We start from the raw sequence: 14,944 nt of genomic DNA on the forward strand, positions 1-14,944 counted from the left end.
GAATGTTAAGTTAGTCAGAGAGGCAGCCACACTGCAGTCGAGACTAGTCTCTGTTTCTGTCTAAAGAAAATACAAACTGAGTTCATCAGATCTTTCTCAACAACACAGCAGAGTCTCTGTCAAACACTGGTGAGTACATCTGATTATATTTACACTTTCAACAAGCAGGATTAACACAAAACTTCAGCTCTACTCAGACGAAAGCTCCACCCTTTACGTCCAACTTGTTTTTCTCTAACAACATAACCATATGATATAGAGTCCACTTTAAACGGTTTAAACAGTCTCTTTGTATCAGCTCTTAGTACTTTACTAACTTGTAACTGAATCTCTGTGGTAGGAGTTTTGATTAACTTCTGCTTTCCTACTCTTATTACATTTTGCTGATCACTTCCTACATAATGCTTTTACCCATTTCCTCTAGCTGTTTCAAAATAAAATATTTCCATTAGGGAAACAGTTGGAGGCTTTTAATGTGAAGCAGCTAGAGAAAATTAATTGTTATGGTCACACAATAAGAAGAGCAGTGTTATTTTTCAATAAAAAAATAATCGACAAAAACTATATTTTCATTGCTGTTAGCCAGAGTTGCATGCTTGAACCTGTCAGAGTTAAATGGTCACGGTTGCTCATGCTTCTTTCTTTAAAACAATATATGATATGAATTGATGATTGATGTTTCAAATGTTTTTTCTTTTCTTTCACATGTGTGTAGATATGGCTGCTGCAAGCTACCTGCCATCTGAAGATCAGTTTCTCTGCTCCATCTGTCTGGATTTGTTCACTGATCCAGTCACTATACCATGTGGACACAACTTCTGTAAAACCTGCATCACTGAACACTGGGATACAAGTGACAGGTGCCAGTGTCCCATGTGTAAAAAAGAGTTCAACACAAGACCTGAGCTGCACGTTAACACTTTCATCTCTGAGATGGTCGCTCAGTTCAGACAGTCGGCTCAACAGAAAGCCAGCAGCAGCAGCAGCAGCTCAGAGCAACAAGTCTTCAAACCAGCAGAAGTTTTCTGTGACATCTGCACTGAAACCAAACTGAAGGCCCTGAAGTCCTGCCTGGTGTGTCTGACCTCCTACTGTGAGACTCACCTGGAGCCTCATCTGACAAAGTCAGGTCTGAAAAGACATCAGCTGATCGACCCTGTGGAGAACCTGGAAGACAGGATGTGTCCGAAGCACGATAAACCTCTGGAGCTGTTCTGTAAGACCGACCAGACATGTGTCTGTATGCTCTGCACTGTTTTAGACCATAAGATGCATGATGTGGTTCCTCTAAAAGAAGGATATGAAAGAAAGAAGGCCGAGTTGGGGAAGACAGAGGCTGAAACTCAGCAGATGATCCAGAAGAGACAACTGAAGATTGAGGAGATCAAACACTCAGTGGACCTCGGTGAGAAAGAAGCAGACAGAGAGGTAGCAGAAGGTGTTCAGGTCTTCACTGCTCTGAAGGAGTCTGTTGAGAGAGGCCAGGCCAATCTCATCAACACGATCAAAGAGAAGCAGAAAACAACTGAAAAAGAGGCTGAAGCTTTAATCAAAGAGCTGGAACAGGAAATCTCTGAGCTGAAGAAGAGAAGCTCTGAGGTGGAGCAGGTCACACACTCTGAAGACCACCTGCATTTTCTTCAAAGTTTCAAGTCCCTGAACATTCAACACCCACCACCCTCCAAGGACTTGAGAAAATTCAGCTTCACCCCAGCGGTATATGAGGGGAGGGTGGTAAAGGCTGTGGCTCAGGTGGAGGAGACGTTCAGTAAAGAGATGAAGAAACTGCTTGAAGCTGAGCTGAAGAGGATCCAGAAGTATGCAGTGGATGTGACTCTTGATCCGCGTACAGCATATCCCGGTCTCAACCTGTCTGATGATGGAAAAAGAGTTAAATATGGTGATGTAGTAAAGAATCTCCCAAACAACCGAGAGAGATTTCTTGATTGTATTTGTGTTTTAGGAAAGCAGAGTTTCTCTTCAGGCAGATCTTACTTTGAGGTTCAAGTTAAAGGAAAGACCGAGTGGGAATTAGGAGTGGCCAGAGAGTCGATCAACAGGAAGGGAGGATTCACGCTGAGCCCTGAAGATGGTAACTGGACTATATGGTTGAGAAAGGGAATCGAGTTCCAAGCCAATGATGATCCTCCAGTCCGTCTCTCTCTGAAGTCTCAGCCTCAGAAGGTGGGGGTGTTTGTGGATTATAAGGAGGGTCTGGTCTCCTTTTATGACGTAGATGCTGCAGCTCTGATCTACTCCTTTACTGGCTGCTCCTTCACTGAGAAACTCTACCCATACTTCAACCCTGGACTTAAATATGGCCGTAAAAATGCTGCACCTCTGATCATCTCTCCTGTCTGAGTCAACTAATCACTCGTCTTATTTCATGTGTTGATTTAGTCAGAACATAGTTTCCATTTTATTTTCTACATAATAAGTTTACTGTGGTGATTGATTTACATTTCATTCTTTATGTATCTCATTACATACAACACATTATTGGAAGTATTCATTTACTGAACAATTATCTCATCAACACTTACTCTAACACAGGGGTCGGCAACCCCTGGCACGCGTGCCAGCATTGGCACGCGGCACCGTAACCAGTGGCACACTAGGAATAAGTCGAATAAGTGTGCAAAATATTTAAATTGTATTTTCGGATCCTGAACGAGACCGCCGCCAGAGCGTGTCTCCCCGTTACCTGCAGAAGGAAGCCATGCACGCAACGCAGCCCCGCTCTGTTTAACTCCAGGTGACTTTCTGCCGCTTTCCTCCGTGGTGCAGGGCTGTACCAATTGCAGTACCCATAAGGAGCTTTACAAATGCCGCAGTTTTTGCGTGGCTGTGTCTTTAGTTGAAAGCCCAGTGGCGATCTGCTCATCTCTCATTGAAATAATATGCTACAAAGGGGCGGACTGGCCATCTGTGTGTTGAACTTTCCTGTCGGCTCCCAGACCGTAGTCGAGGAGGGCAGAAGCAACAAGCTTCAGGTTCAATAACCCACTTTAGCTTAAATGACTGGAGAGAGGCGAGCTCTTCTGGGGAGGCCGTTGCATTTATTTAGCTGTTCTTCTGTTTCACAAAATACATCACAGACCTCTGTTTTTCTGCTGCCTCGTTTCACTTCCAGAAACATACACACACACGCTCCCTCACTGTCGCTCTACCATCCACACACACACATGCACACGCCACACCCCTCTCTCTCTCTCTCTTAAAGGGACAGCGATCTCATCTCACTCTGCCTGACCCTAATATCATAACATGTGTGTTCTGGAGAATCACAGAACGGACGATCGTCCTTATTATTATGCCGTTTAAACCAATTTAATTAAATGTGTTTGTTAAATTCGGCATCATGTAAGTTGTGCTGACAGGTACACACACACACTGCTTCCCCGCAGCGAGGCTCCCCCCGCCCTCCTGTTGAGAGTTCACCAGCGTCAAGCTCCTCAAACCCCCCCCCCCCCCCCCCCCCCCTCCGTTGATAATTCTCGATCGTTGGCACGCTGATAACAATTTTTTTTTTTAATGGCACTTCATATCAAAAAGGTTGCCGACCCCTGCTCTAACACATATGGAGAATATATGTATTAAAGTTTTTATAAAGCCACAGATAATTACTTTAATTTCAAGAAGGAGCCATTGCTTCCAAAGACATCAAATGTGTCAAGCTGAAGTTTGAATCAATAAGCAAAATAAATGTATAGTTAAATGAAGCTTAATAATATGACATGAAATAAATAATAACGGTTTGGTTAATAACTGTTATTTGTATATTTACATGCCAGGTGTTATAGTGAATACTGGTAAAATGGCTTATGAATCAAAGACATCTGTAAATATGTGATTGTGAGTTAAAAACATTAAAATAAACTGCAAGTTGAACACAAGGTCTGAGAAAGCAGGGACTCGAGCACTAAACACTGAACAGGAAGGCATCATTTACATATCATTTGTATTTCATGACACATTTCCTGTAGCTAATTCACAAATAAAATTACTTGTATTACATCTGTTGATGTCTTTTTGTGTGAAGAGCTTGTAGGATGAAATGTTTGTTTCCACTAGCAGTGATTGGATATTGGCTGTAGAGCAGAAAACAGTGGGGCTGATATCAGTGAGGTAGCATTCACTTTTATGAGTGAAGGCAGTCACTATAACACTAAAACTACTCTTTACAATGAGGTAACTTCTACAGAGTTTAGCATTATACAAGTATTTATGCCAACAACTCATATGAGGAAAAATGGGGTTTGATTTAATTACATTTTTTAAGGATATAACAGTTGGACTTAAGCCCTACCATTTGCTTCCTGTAGTTTTGCCATCTTTTTATAAAACTAGTTTCCCCCGTTGTGATATAAAAAGCTGAATCAACATGATGTCCTACATTTGTTTGCATTGTGTCAACACTTATGTGTGTTTGTTGTGTGTGGTAGAAACAACTGGGTGAAATGTGATGAGGGTCACATGACTAACGGGGGTTGGCAAAAAGCCAGAACACACCTCTTCCTAGGTTCTCAGTTTTAACTCATCATGCATACACGAAACCCTCCTTTTCTTATACTTTGAAAAAATGCCTTTTCAAATGATTTCCCTCCCAGCACATTTTTATAATCACTGAACTAAACAAGAACTCAATGTGTAACAGATTAAATATGTTTTCTTTCATTCAAGATAAACATTTTGACAAGCACAATTTTAAATAAAAAAATAGATATACTAATTTCAAGGTCACTGGTCTTTGTTGTTTGTGTGAGTAATGTGTTCAGTGTTATTTCAGATGACAGGAAACTAGTCTTAAAAACACAATAGGAAACTTGATGGGTTTCCGTATGTCAAGGATCAAAACCAATCTATAAATCAGGCAAGATTAAAAAAACATGGCAAATGGGCTTTTATTTTATTTTTTATTTCAGTGGTTCAAAACTCAGTGTATGTTAAGGTAAGCAGGATTACATTTTAGCTGATTTTAGAATCTAAATAACCATAACTGCTGTTTTATTTGTTGCTCAAAGTGATGCATGAAAAAATCTCCTCACAGTCCTTTCAAGCCAGATTTAAAAATAGTCAATAAATGGTATTGTAAAAATAGTACGTTGGTATATAATGCAAGTTTAACAGGATAATACCATATGGACCTCAGCACTGAGTTCATTGTGTTGTTGTTGTACTACACTACAGTAACACACTTCCACCACTTCCTGGTGTTCTGGCGCAGAGTGTCCACTGGATGGAGCACAACACAAAGGAGAGATAAGCATGGAGTCACTGTACTGTAAACCAAACACTGATATATGTGGAGACACAGTTTGTGACAAACATGTACAGGATAACCTCTCATGTTGACCAAGGACAAATGGGTTTTTTCAACGGTGGTCAATGTAATAGTTCAACTATGACCATGCTACCATATGTCTTTTTTTTTTAAAGTGCATATTTAGAGTTGAAAAAAACAAAAAAATGCGTATTTAGAGTCTAAAAAAAACGAAAAAGCGTGTATTTTAGAGTCTGAAAAAAACAAAAAAAGTGCGTATTTAGAGAGATTTTGTTCCAATCCGCCATTGTTCTGATATATTTGCTGACATTTCTCCAATAATCAATTGTTTAACATTTTGAGAAATGACGTCACAATTACCAAGAGTCCAACGTGACAACTTCACAATATTTGTTTTGTCCAAACCTCATAATTACTAATACACTTTTTACAATTATTAAAAAGGCGCTATCATGCTTTTTGGGTTTTTCCTTTCCTGTGTTCTATAGGTTTTAGTGCATGTAAATGGTCTGCAAAGGCTAAAATCCCCATGTGATCCCTCCAGATTGGCTAGTGTTCCAATACATTGTACGTGATAGGTTAAGGGGCGGGACATCTCTAAGCGGTTGACCAATCCCAACAGAGCCCGCCAGCTAACCAATCAGAGCAGACTGGGCTCTGGTTTCAGACAGAGGGTGAAAAGAGGTGCTGCAGCACAGGCAGTATGAGAAAAATAAAGAGCTTTTTGAACATTAAAGCATGGAGACATGTCACAGTAGAGACACAAAATACAATCCTGGAACATTTATGAATGAGAATGTAAGCCCACAGCGTCTGTAACAACTTTCAAACAGTTTATTTCTCATTTTTCCATGTATGAAGTTTCAGTGATGCAGCAAAGATAAAAACAGGAGTGAAACTCTAAGACTGAATCCATGTGGCCTCCATCACAAACATCCCTTTAAACCCCAGCAGACATTTCAGCACCGACTCAAATCAAACAAGCAGGAAACCAACCGTTAATAAGAAAATCAAAAGTGAAGAAACAAAAACATCCCTAAAACAGATCGAGTGGCAGGCGACTAAAAAACATTTAAGATTACAGTTTTTTTTCCATGTTTAAACCTTTATTGGCAACATCAACGTGCTTGAAATGTTCATGTTTTTATTCATCACCATTATTTATATGTAAACACAACACGGTCTCACTGAATTTCATGAAATGAGCCAAAACTCTGAAATGCAAAATGAATAAACTACAATACAAATGTTAAAGATTACTTATCCTCACCATGAAATACACTATCTGATAATAACACAACCCTGACACCATGTCCACACGCTTAAAATATGAAACTATTACAGCTAAATAAACAGTTTTTTTAAGTAGCTATTTATCATGATCTCTATCTAGTTGAACATGCACCAAAAACTGTAGTTTCTTATTGTATAACTGTATAAAAATTCAAATATGCAAGTGGTCAAACCAGTAATACACATACTAGCATGCACAGAGTAGATTATTTGCATTCGCAAGACATTTCACTCATTTCATTAAATGTTGAGACCAGCTTTGAAAAAAGACCTTTAATAAAGCTTTTAAAGAGCTTTTAATAAAATCTGATCTACATGCAAAGAGCAACGGGCAGAAGAAGAATAAAGAAGAGGAGATCACACGTCATGCAAACACATCACAAGTCTCTCGTTTCAGGTAGAAAAGTCTTGCAGAGCGTCGGTAAATCAGCAGTGTACTGAATACTGAGTACAGCAGGTTTTTCTAGCGCTTTAACGGCCATTTTTGTTGTTTCCCTCCTCAGCTTTGCTTCTCCCCCCCCAAGAGAAAGTCGGAGGATAAAGACGTGAATGTCCGAAAGCAGACGAGCTGCAAAAGCACAGATTCAGCTCACTACCGCAGAACATTTCTGTGTCTCTCAAAATCATTTACAGCCTCGTCTCGGAGCTTGCTTTTCACTAAATCTTACAGTAAAAACAAAGAGAATGGATTTTTTTTGTACAGTTTTCCCAACCGGCAGTAGCCCTGCTTGTTGCTCAACGATCATCGGCTTTACAGTTCCTAATTTTCATAAAGCAAGAGATGTTTGAATTTCTACTCATTTTCTTCAAATGTGCAGAAAATGTAAAACCGTTGAGGAGTTCCTATTGGCTGAATTCAAGCTGCGACAACTGATTTTATTCCACTAAGCTGAGAGTGTTGAATCTGCAGATGTGTGTGTGTGTGTGAAGTAATATTACTTTCAACATCAACGGTAGGCGCTGTTAAAAAAATGCAGACTCGTCCCTGACAGTATTCATGCATGTCGTAATTACAGGTTTCCAACTTGTACTTAATATTCAACATGTTATTACAACTCGGTGCTTAATTACACAAAAAGTGCCTAAAAAAAGCAAAACAAAAATGGACGCTCATGTTAGCCAAAGTCTGAAAACATGTAGTGCCCAATCTCCCTCTGTCCTCCTGACAAAACGACTGTAAAATGAAGCTGTTTTTTAAGTGTAAATGATGCAATACTCCAGTAAGATAAATGCATTCAATAATACAATTACATCTCTCAAATAAAAGACACAGATTTTTTTTTTTTTATATATATATATATATATATATGTATATATACCTGTAATTCAACTGCATGTCATAAATTGTTGTTGGCACTTCATGCTGTGTTTGTGTTGTTCTGAAATCAAGTAACGTCACCGCTAAATACACTCATCCACTAAAGTTAACTCTCTTTAAGATAGACTTCCTTTGATTCTCCAAGAAAGAAAAAAAAACAATGACACCAAAATAAATATAAAAAACCCACATACCTTGAAAAAACCAGTAAAACATACAGAACACATACACACTCAAAGACACACACACACACACGCACACACACACTCCAGCTTTCCTCCACCAAACTGAAACCGCCGCTCTGCGTTAAAAAGCCGTCCGTCAGCTTTTCTTTGAAGTGCGGCGAGTCAGAGAGAGTTCCTGTTCGATAATACTTGGTGAGAGTTTGGCTTCAGAAGGCTCGGGGGAGGGGGGGGAGGGAGGGGGGACGGGGGTAAGGGAGGGAGGGGAGGATTTTTCTCAAAGAAAATACTTTCATTGAGCGTATTGTTGGACGACGTCTTCAAGCAGATCTTCAGTAAATGGAGGAAGAAAAATAACAAAGTTGTCAGACGTCCACCACCATCTTTTTGTGAATGTCTAATCCACCAACGACCTGCGGGAGACAAAAGGGGGGGGGGTCACTTTTCAGTTTGTTTACATTACTTTTAACACATGAAAGTTTTTCTGTAAATGACCAACTTGTTGAAAGAGTCCCTACTTTGCTTTTTGGAGGTTTCCCTCTCCTGTAGTGTGTTATAAAGGTTTTAGTGCATGTCAATGGTTTTCAAAGGCTAAAATGTTCCCGCCTCCATGGGACTCCTTTGTTTTCTTTAGGAACATAGTGACATCACTCTGTAACACCTACTCTTCTATTGGCTAGCATTGGTAACACATGGTACGTGATAGGCTAAGGGGCGGGACATCTCTAAGCGAATGACCTATCACATTTTGATGGCATACTTATACTATGGCTTTAATACTACATTATTATATATAAGTTTACGTGAGTACTGTATATATAATAGTATAGTATTGTCTATGTGCAGTACTGTTTAAAATCTGCCGGTAAATAGATTTTTTCCCCTTTAAGGGTTTAAAATAAAAGTTTAAAACAGACACCATTTGCCTAAAATATAATACGGCGTTTTTATGACCTTTGAAGGGCATGCTAGGATTTTTCTTTTAGCCCCTAGTTTGGGCTAACGGCACTTTTTACTGTTTAACTTCACTCTTATGAATCTAATTTAATCACTTTAAATAGGAGATAGCAGCTGCTTTCAGCAAACACAGTATAAAGAACACATTTATTGTCAGACCAACACGTTTAGCTTGAGCCCTTTATGTTGTTCTCACAATTAAGATAATAAGATAAGAAAAGTACTTAATTGATCACTATTGAGTAGAGCAGGGATGACATATTTTTGTAGGTCGACCTGGAAGTAAGCTGCTCATGGGTTCCCTCGACAATAAAGCAACGGGATTTCTCCATTGGATTTTGGAATATTGTAAAAAATAAGATCTGTGGAAAACGGACCTGTTTGATAAATGCACGTTTTGTTCAGCCGGATAATCTCCACATGTCTACCCTACTTTTATAATTTTCTAATCATAAATCTAATCACCAGAAGCAAGATGCTAACGTTATGCTATAAACGAACTACAGCCGAGTACAGCAGGGTCGCACGACTTCAACGTCACGCCAACTTTAGATCGATATTAAAACATACAGATTCTGAATGTTAAAAGTTGAAGCGTTTGTTTAAACAGTTAGCAGGAGGCAGGTACTTGCTTTCAAGCAGAACACGGGGAAAAACAAACTTAGCGGAGTGTTTACGTGTTCGGCGTAATGACATACAACGTCCTCGACAACTTCTGTAGTCCTATTCAGCCACTTGGTAACAACCACCGTTTTTCAGACACGTCAACTCTTCAGAAATCACCAGTGGGGTCACTGCTGATGGATTTAATGTCGTAGAACAAAACGTGATCTGTCTCTTCAATTTGTTTCAACCACAGACCTTATTTCCAGCTATTTTCAAAAAACTAGTTCAAAAAACCCGTTGACTGAGAGACGAGGGAACCGGAAGTGGTAAAATGCTAACTCACTTCCTGGTTTTAGGACTCGTCACTGCACCACTCTATTTGGGAAATGTTTGCGTTGCAATTAAAGAGTCCTGTCCTTTTCAGATTCAGATTCCTCTTTAAATCTTTCAAAGAAGCTGAAGTTGTAACAGAAATGTAAACGGTGTGGTTTAGCTGTGTCTTTCAGTCTGTAGCGCTCTGGTTCTCACACAGGAGATGAAGAGGAAGGTTAACTCACCGCACAGAACTCCTCGAAAGATATCCGGCCATCGCCGTCTTTGTCTGCGTTGATGATGGTTTTGTCGACGATCTGCTGCAGCTGGGTGTCCTTCAGGTTGTTTCCCACCATCATCTTGAGGACCTGGAAGAGCTCCCCGTTGGATATGTAGCCGTCTTTGTCCATGTCGTAGATCCTGAAGGCAACTGAGGGCAGAGAGGGGGAACGATGTCAGTGTTTACTTTATCAGAGTGTACATTATTCTCTACATTTACAAGTTTTTCTAAAAGTATACATCCCAAATAAATGTAATCCCACTTGCAGTCTAGATGTTGAAATGCTATCATCAGCGATTCCCAACCTTTTCAACTCAGGGCCCACTTAAGAATCACATTATTTTTCATGGCCCACATTCAACCATAAACACAGGGCCCACTTAAGAATCACATTATTAGGCTAAATAAAGTTCCGATTGGTCAATTCAGAACATGTGACACGTTGTTAATCCAGTAGAACAGACCGCTGTCAAGGGCTGTAAGGACCGTTGCTAAGGAGGATCGAGAAAGAGAAAGGAAAGGAGGTTCAAATTAAAAAGAAATCTTAATAATGAAATGTTTCCACACAAATCATAATGTTTTGCAAACTATTTGGCCGCCCACTTGCAAGGCCCACAGGTTGGGAACCGCTGATTTAAATTGTTCATGTTTTATAAAGATGCAGCTCAACACTGACGTCACTGAAGAAAACAGATCAGTCTGACAAAAAGGTATTGCCACAAGAAATTTAAAAAAAAGCTTTAAACATTTGTGGAAACGGCTCCTACTGGAGGTTTGTTTCTGTCCATTTATTTGTAAATCTGGTTGAACCATTGTACAGCGTTTTGTTTTAAAAAGGCCACAAGACACACCTATCATTCAAAATAACATCTACATATAAAGAGGACCCAATCAAGCCGTTGTGGGAAAAGATTACAAACCTTTGAAGTGTATATAACTGAGTTTAGTAATGATAACAAGGCTACAGAGATATGAGGAAAACTGATGGACACTTACAACGCAACTTCTGCTCCTTGTCACCTTTGACGCTGAACTGGGAGACTCCTTCGATGAACTCTGTTGAAGGACAGAAGCATCATCATGAGTTAAAACTGCTGTTAGACAATAAACCTCCTGCTACATGATAAATATAATTTATACACCCAAAATAAACAACAATCACCATGCACTGATGGGAAAAATTGCATTGTTGTTATTCGAATAATTACAAGACAACCCACTGAACAATAACTGAATTAAATAATAGAAGAAATGTAGAAAACTAAGTAGAGGTAGTGATTCAGAAAGTAATGGCTTCGATGCAATTCAGATATTACCAGTACAATTACCTAAGTACACATTTAAAGTACTTTGAATTCACCCAAGGGAGCAGAAAGGTGCAGCTGACTGCAGTATTTACATTGTTCTGTGGCCAGGGAAGTGTCCATTCATTTCTGTCATTATGTGTGCCACAATAATATAATATATGTGAATATATAGGCGTTTAGTTATGAATATGATATATATTTGCTTCAAGCGGGAAGAAATTCTTTGTAGCATAAATCATGACATCAGAGGACTTAATTTATTGATTGGCTGCGATACTTTCTCGATATCAAAGTTTAAACTATTATAAAATTGTAGTTATCAGTCCGGAAAATGCAGCTGCAATCAGTGACAGATTTCTGTAAATACTGCATTTGATTTCTGGAGACACGGACAGTACTACATGCATTTAAGGGAATTTAGAAGCACTTTCCAATGTGACGTAATCTGTACTTGCTCTTATGGGGAAAAAGCTTCTCAAACATTACTTGATTACTCCATTGTGATAGTTTTGATATCAGATAGATATTGTGGGAAATGACAATTACATAATCAAGTATAGAGGGCATTTCTTGCAAAGGTTTTTCACCAAGTTTTACAAAAAATGCAACCACCTCTAACTGATTAATAAGTTAATGGTAAAGCACTTAATAATGCTCTTAAATTGGCAAATGTCAGACTTCTCGTGCCAGATGTTGTGCATTTGCCAGCCCATTGCATTGCATTTCAATCAGAGGACAGTCAGGAGCAGACAGACTGTATCTTTAAAACAAAAGGATACTGTTAACACATGTTCATTTTAAAAACAAAGGGAATATCAGAGGGAGTAGGGAAACAGTTTCAGGATTAATTTACCTTTAAAGTCGACTTCTCCGTTTCCATCGGTGTCGAATATGTCGATGACTCGCTGCACGAGGGGGTTCTGCTGGAGCTCTGGTAAGGACATGAACTCCTCCACACTCAGGGAGCCGGAGTTATCTAGGTCGAGTTTCTTAAATCTCTTTCCTAGCCTCTTAATCTCATCGGCATCAACTGAAATGAAAACAAAGACAGACAGAGAGAGAGTTATTAACAGCCGCTAAAACAGACAAAGTCTTCGGATAACAGGAGGAGATTTGGACAAATATTATCATGTTTAGGCGACACTTAAAACCTGTGAACTTAAGCACACAGGAGGAGTTAGAACAGCTGTTATCCACCTGTATTTCATCCTCTTTGTGTAAAGGCATTTCTCCCAAACGTACCTGGCTCCTTGTTCCTACTGGCCATGGTTGTTCAGAGCTACTGGTCTCAGTTAAGTTGGACCTTATGCTACTGGACCTCCTAGTGCCACGCTCTAAGCCCTAACACCGGGTCATGTGACGCCTCTTTCATCACTAATCACTCTGCTGATAACCAAAGAGCTGGGGGACGCTTTGTGTTGGTAACCTGGTAGTTCATGGAGATATATCCTGTCCTTTAATATAATCAAACATTTAAAGAAGTTTGGTCCAAGGAGAACCAAAACATTACACAGCTCATTGCTAGAAGCTATCAGCAAACAAGTGGCATTCAAAACTATTATTAAAAGACAATAAAATGCCTTTCAACAAAACCTGGTCTCCTTTCCTGCAGTTTTTAGGAGCCCTTTCCTCTTTGCAGCTGATGGCTAGACCCACAACAACAAAGCTACTTCATTTGATAAACTAGTCCGTTATCCTTTGCTTTTGCCCTGTGTTAGTATTGTTAAATATAAATATATGTTTTAATTCTTTACCATTATACTGTTAGTACTTTTCGTTTTGCAAATTCCTTTGGTTTCCACTAGGAAATATTATAATAACAAATATATAAAATATAAAAATGACTACATTCAAACAATACTACACGATAACAAATGTGTAATAAAAAGTCTTAAAATCAAAGACATAAAACATTTGTAATTGAAGTTATAATCACAAATTAAAACTAGGAGCAGAAGTGCATTTCCACTTCACTTCCTCTACTGCAGTGTTTCTTCTTGCAGGAAACAAGACTGACAACAATTATAACTTAAACTTGCTATCTTCTCTCTGAAAGTAATCTGAGAGTGATTGGTTGGTAAGTACAGAAAAGCCTGAATAATTGTAATTCTGAACGTTTCTTGAGATCTGACAGCCTTCCTCTTCTACACTTCTATATGTCATCACACAGAACGACCACTAGATGGAGACTGAGACATGATGAGACAAAAGTTACTTCTTACTCAAAATGCAAACAAATACATGAGTCAACACACCTTCATGTGAGGATAGTCACTTATACAAGGACATCAAATATAAACAACCTAAGAAGAAAACTCAACAAAGAAGAGACCCCAGCTACTCTTTGCCAGTTTCTCAACAAAGTTCAAGAGTTAATTTCTTTAAAACCCTTTAAATAATCATGGGAGGCGCGTGGCGCAGTGGATAGAGCCTTGGTGTTGGGATCAGGTTCAAAACCCCACTGCAGTCAGCATGTCGTTGTGTCCCTGGGCAAGACACTTCACCCCAAATTGCTCCTGTGGGGATTGTCCACAGTGTTGAGTATGTAAGTCTAACAAGTAACATGTAATGTAAAATAAAGTTCCCTGCACTGTTAGAAGTAGAATTAACTCACAGTGTGATCCTCTTTTTATAAACACAGTTTTATTACATATATCTAGATACAAATTCATGCTAAATAATACACCAGTCCTGCCATAGATATGGTATCAATGAGGACAGGCTCCAATTAAATAAACTGTTCTGGTTAAAGTATAGCTGAGACAGTTTCAACATAATAAAGAAAAACATTTTCATATATCTCACTCCTCCCCTCTGTCAGCAGCAACTTTGCTCCATTTTAACCTGAAGAGTCGCTGGTATTTCACAATGCAGATCAGAGGGAGGGAACACAACCAGCTGCAGTGAGAGGAGGAGCTACAGTGGAAAGAGGAGAGCTTACACGTCACACTCAGGAAACGAAAGTTAAGTTAGTCAGAGAGGCAGCCACACTGCAGTCGAGACTAGTCTCTGTTTCTGTCTAAAGAAAATACAAACTGAGTTCATCGGATCTTTCTCAACAACACAGCAGAGTCTCTGTCAAACACTGGTGAGTACAGCTGATTATATTTACACTTCCAACTAAATATGATATAAGTATGGTGTTGTTTGTCCTCAGGCCTACGGTTCAGCCCTCTGGATTTAACTAACCTGTAACTGAATATCTGCGGTTAGGAGTTTATCCTCATTCCTGGTTTCCTGCCATTATTACTGTTTACTGATTACTTCCTACATACTGCTTACTCTTTTTTTGTATCTGTGTCATATTAAAAGCTTACCACCAAAGAACCAGTTTGAGGTTTAAAATGTGAGGCAAATAGGTGTGTCACAAAGTACTGAGAGCTTTGTTATCAGTGTTATTCTTTA

The 14,944-nt window shown here is 39.2% G+C and overlaps 3 protein-coding genes across 5 annotated transcripts in view; 1 reads left to right on the top strand and 2 right to left on the bottom strand.

The window, feature by feature from the left end:
• LOC117481734 (E3 ubiquitin-protein ligase TRIM39-like) overlaps positions 1 to 14,944 on the bottom strand; it is a 937,572-nt gene that overhangs the window by 136,222 nt on the left and 786,406 nt on the right. The window lies entirely within an intron of this gene.
• The window catches only part of LOC117481740 (zinc finger protein RFP-like), a 17,748-nt gene continuing 2,804 nt past the window's right edge, over positions 1 to 14,944 (top strand). The window contains exons 1-2 of one of the 3 annotated variants that reach the window (XM_034129609.1): positions 1 to 129; positions 716 to 982. In XM_034129609.1, the coding sequence (XP_033985500.1) occupies positions 718 to 982 (265 nt within the window). In that variant the 5' untranslated portion in view covers positions 1 to 129; positions 716 to 717. Of the gene's footprint in view, positions 130 to 715; positions 983 to 14,496; positions 14,628 to 14,944 lie in introns of those variants that run through there. The other 2 variants (XM_034129611.1, XM_034129610.1) reach the window with 2 other exon arrangements.
• The window catches only part of ppp3r1b (protein phosphatase 3 (formerly 2B), regulatory s1ubunit B, alpha isoform, b), a 27,868-nt gene continuing 19,022 nt past the window's right edge, over positions 6,099 to 14,944 (bottom strand). Inside the window, exons 3-6 of the mRNA XM_034129691.1 lie at positions 12,393 to 12,569; positions 11,229 to 11,288; positions 10,198 to 10,382; positions 6,099 to 8,490 (exon numbers count right to left, since the gene is read on the bottom strand). Of these exons, the coding sequence (XP_033985582.1) occupies positions 8,443 to 8,490; positions 10,198 to 10,382; positions 11,229 to 11,288; positions 12,393 to 12,569 (470 nt within the window). The 3' untranslated portion in view covers positions 6,099 to 8,442. The remainder of the gene's footprint in view (positions 8,491 to 10,197; positions 10,383 to 11,228; positions 11,289 to 12,392; positions 12,570 to 14,944) is intronic.

The sequence above is a fragment of the Trematomus bernacchii genome, unplaced genomic scaffold, assembly GCF_902827165.1.
Source record: "Trematomus bernacchii unplaced genomic scaffold, fTreBer1.1, whole genome shotgun sequence".
NCBI classification, from domain to species: Eukaryota; Metazoa; Chordata; class Actinopteri; order Perciformes; family Nototheniidae; genus Trematomus; species Trematomus bernacchii.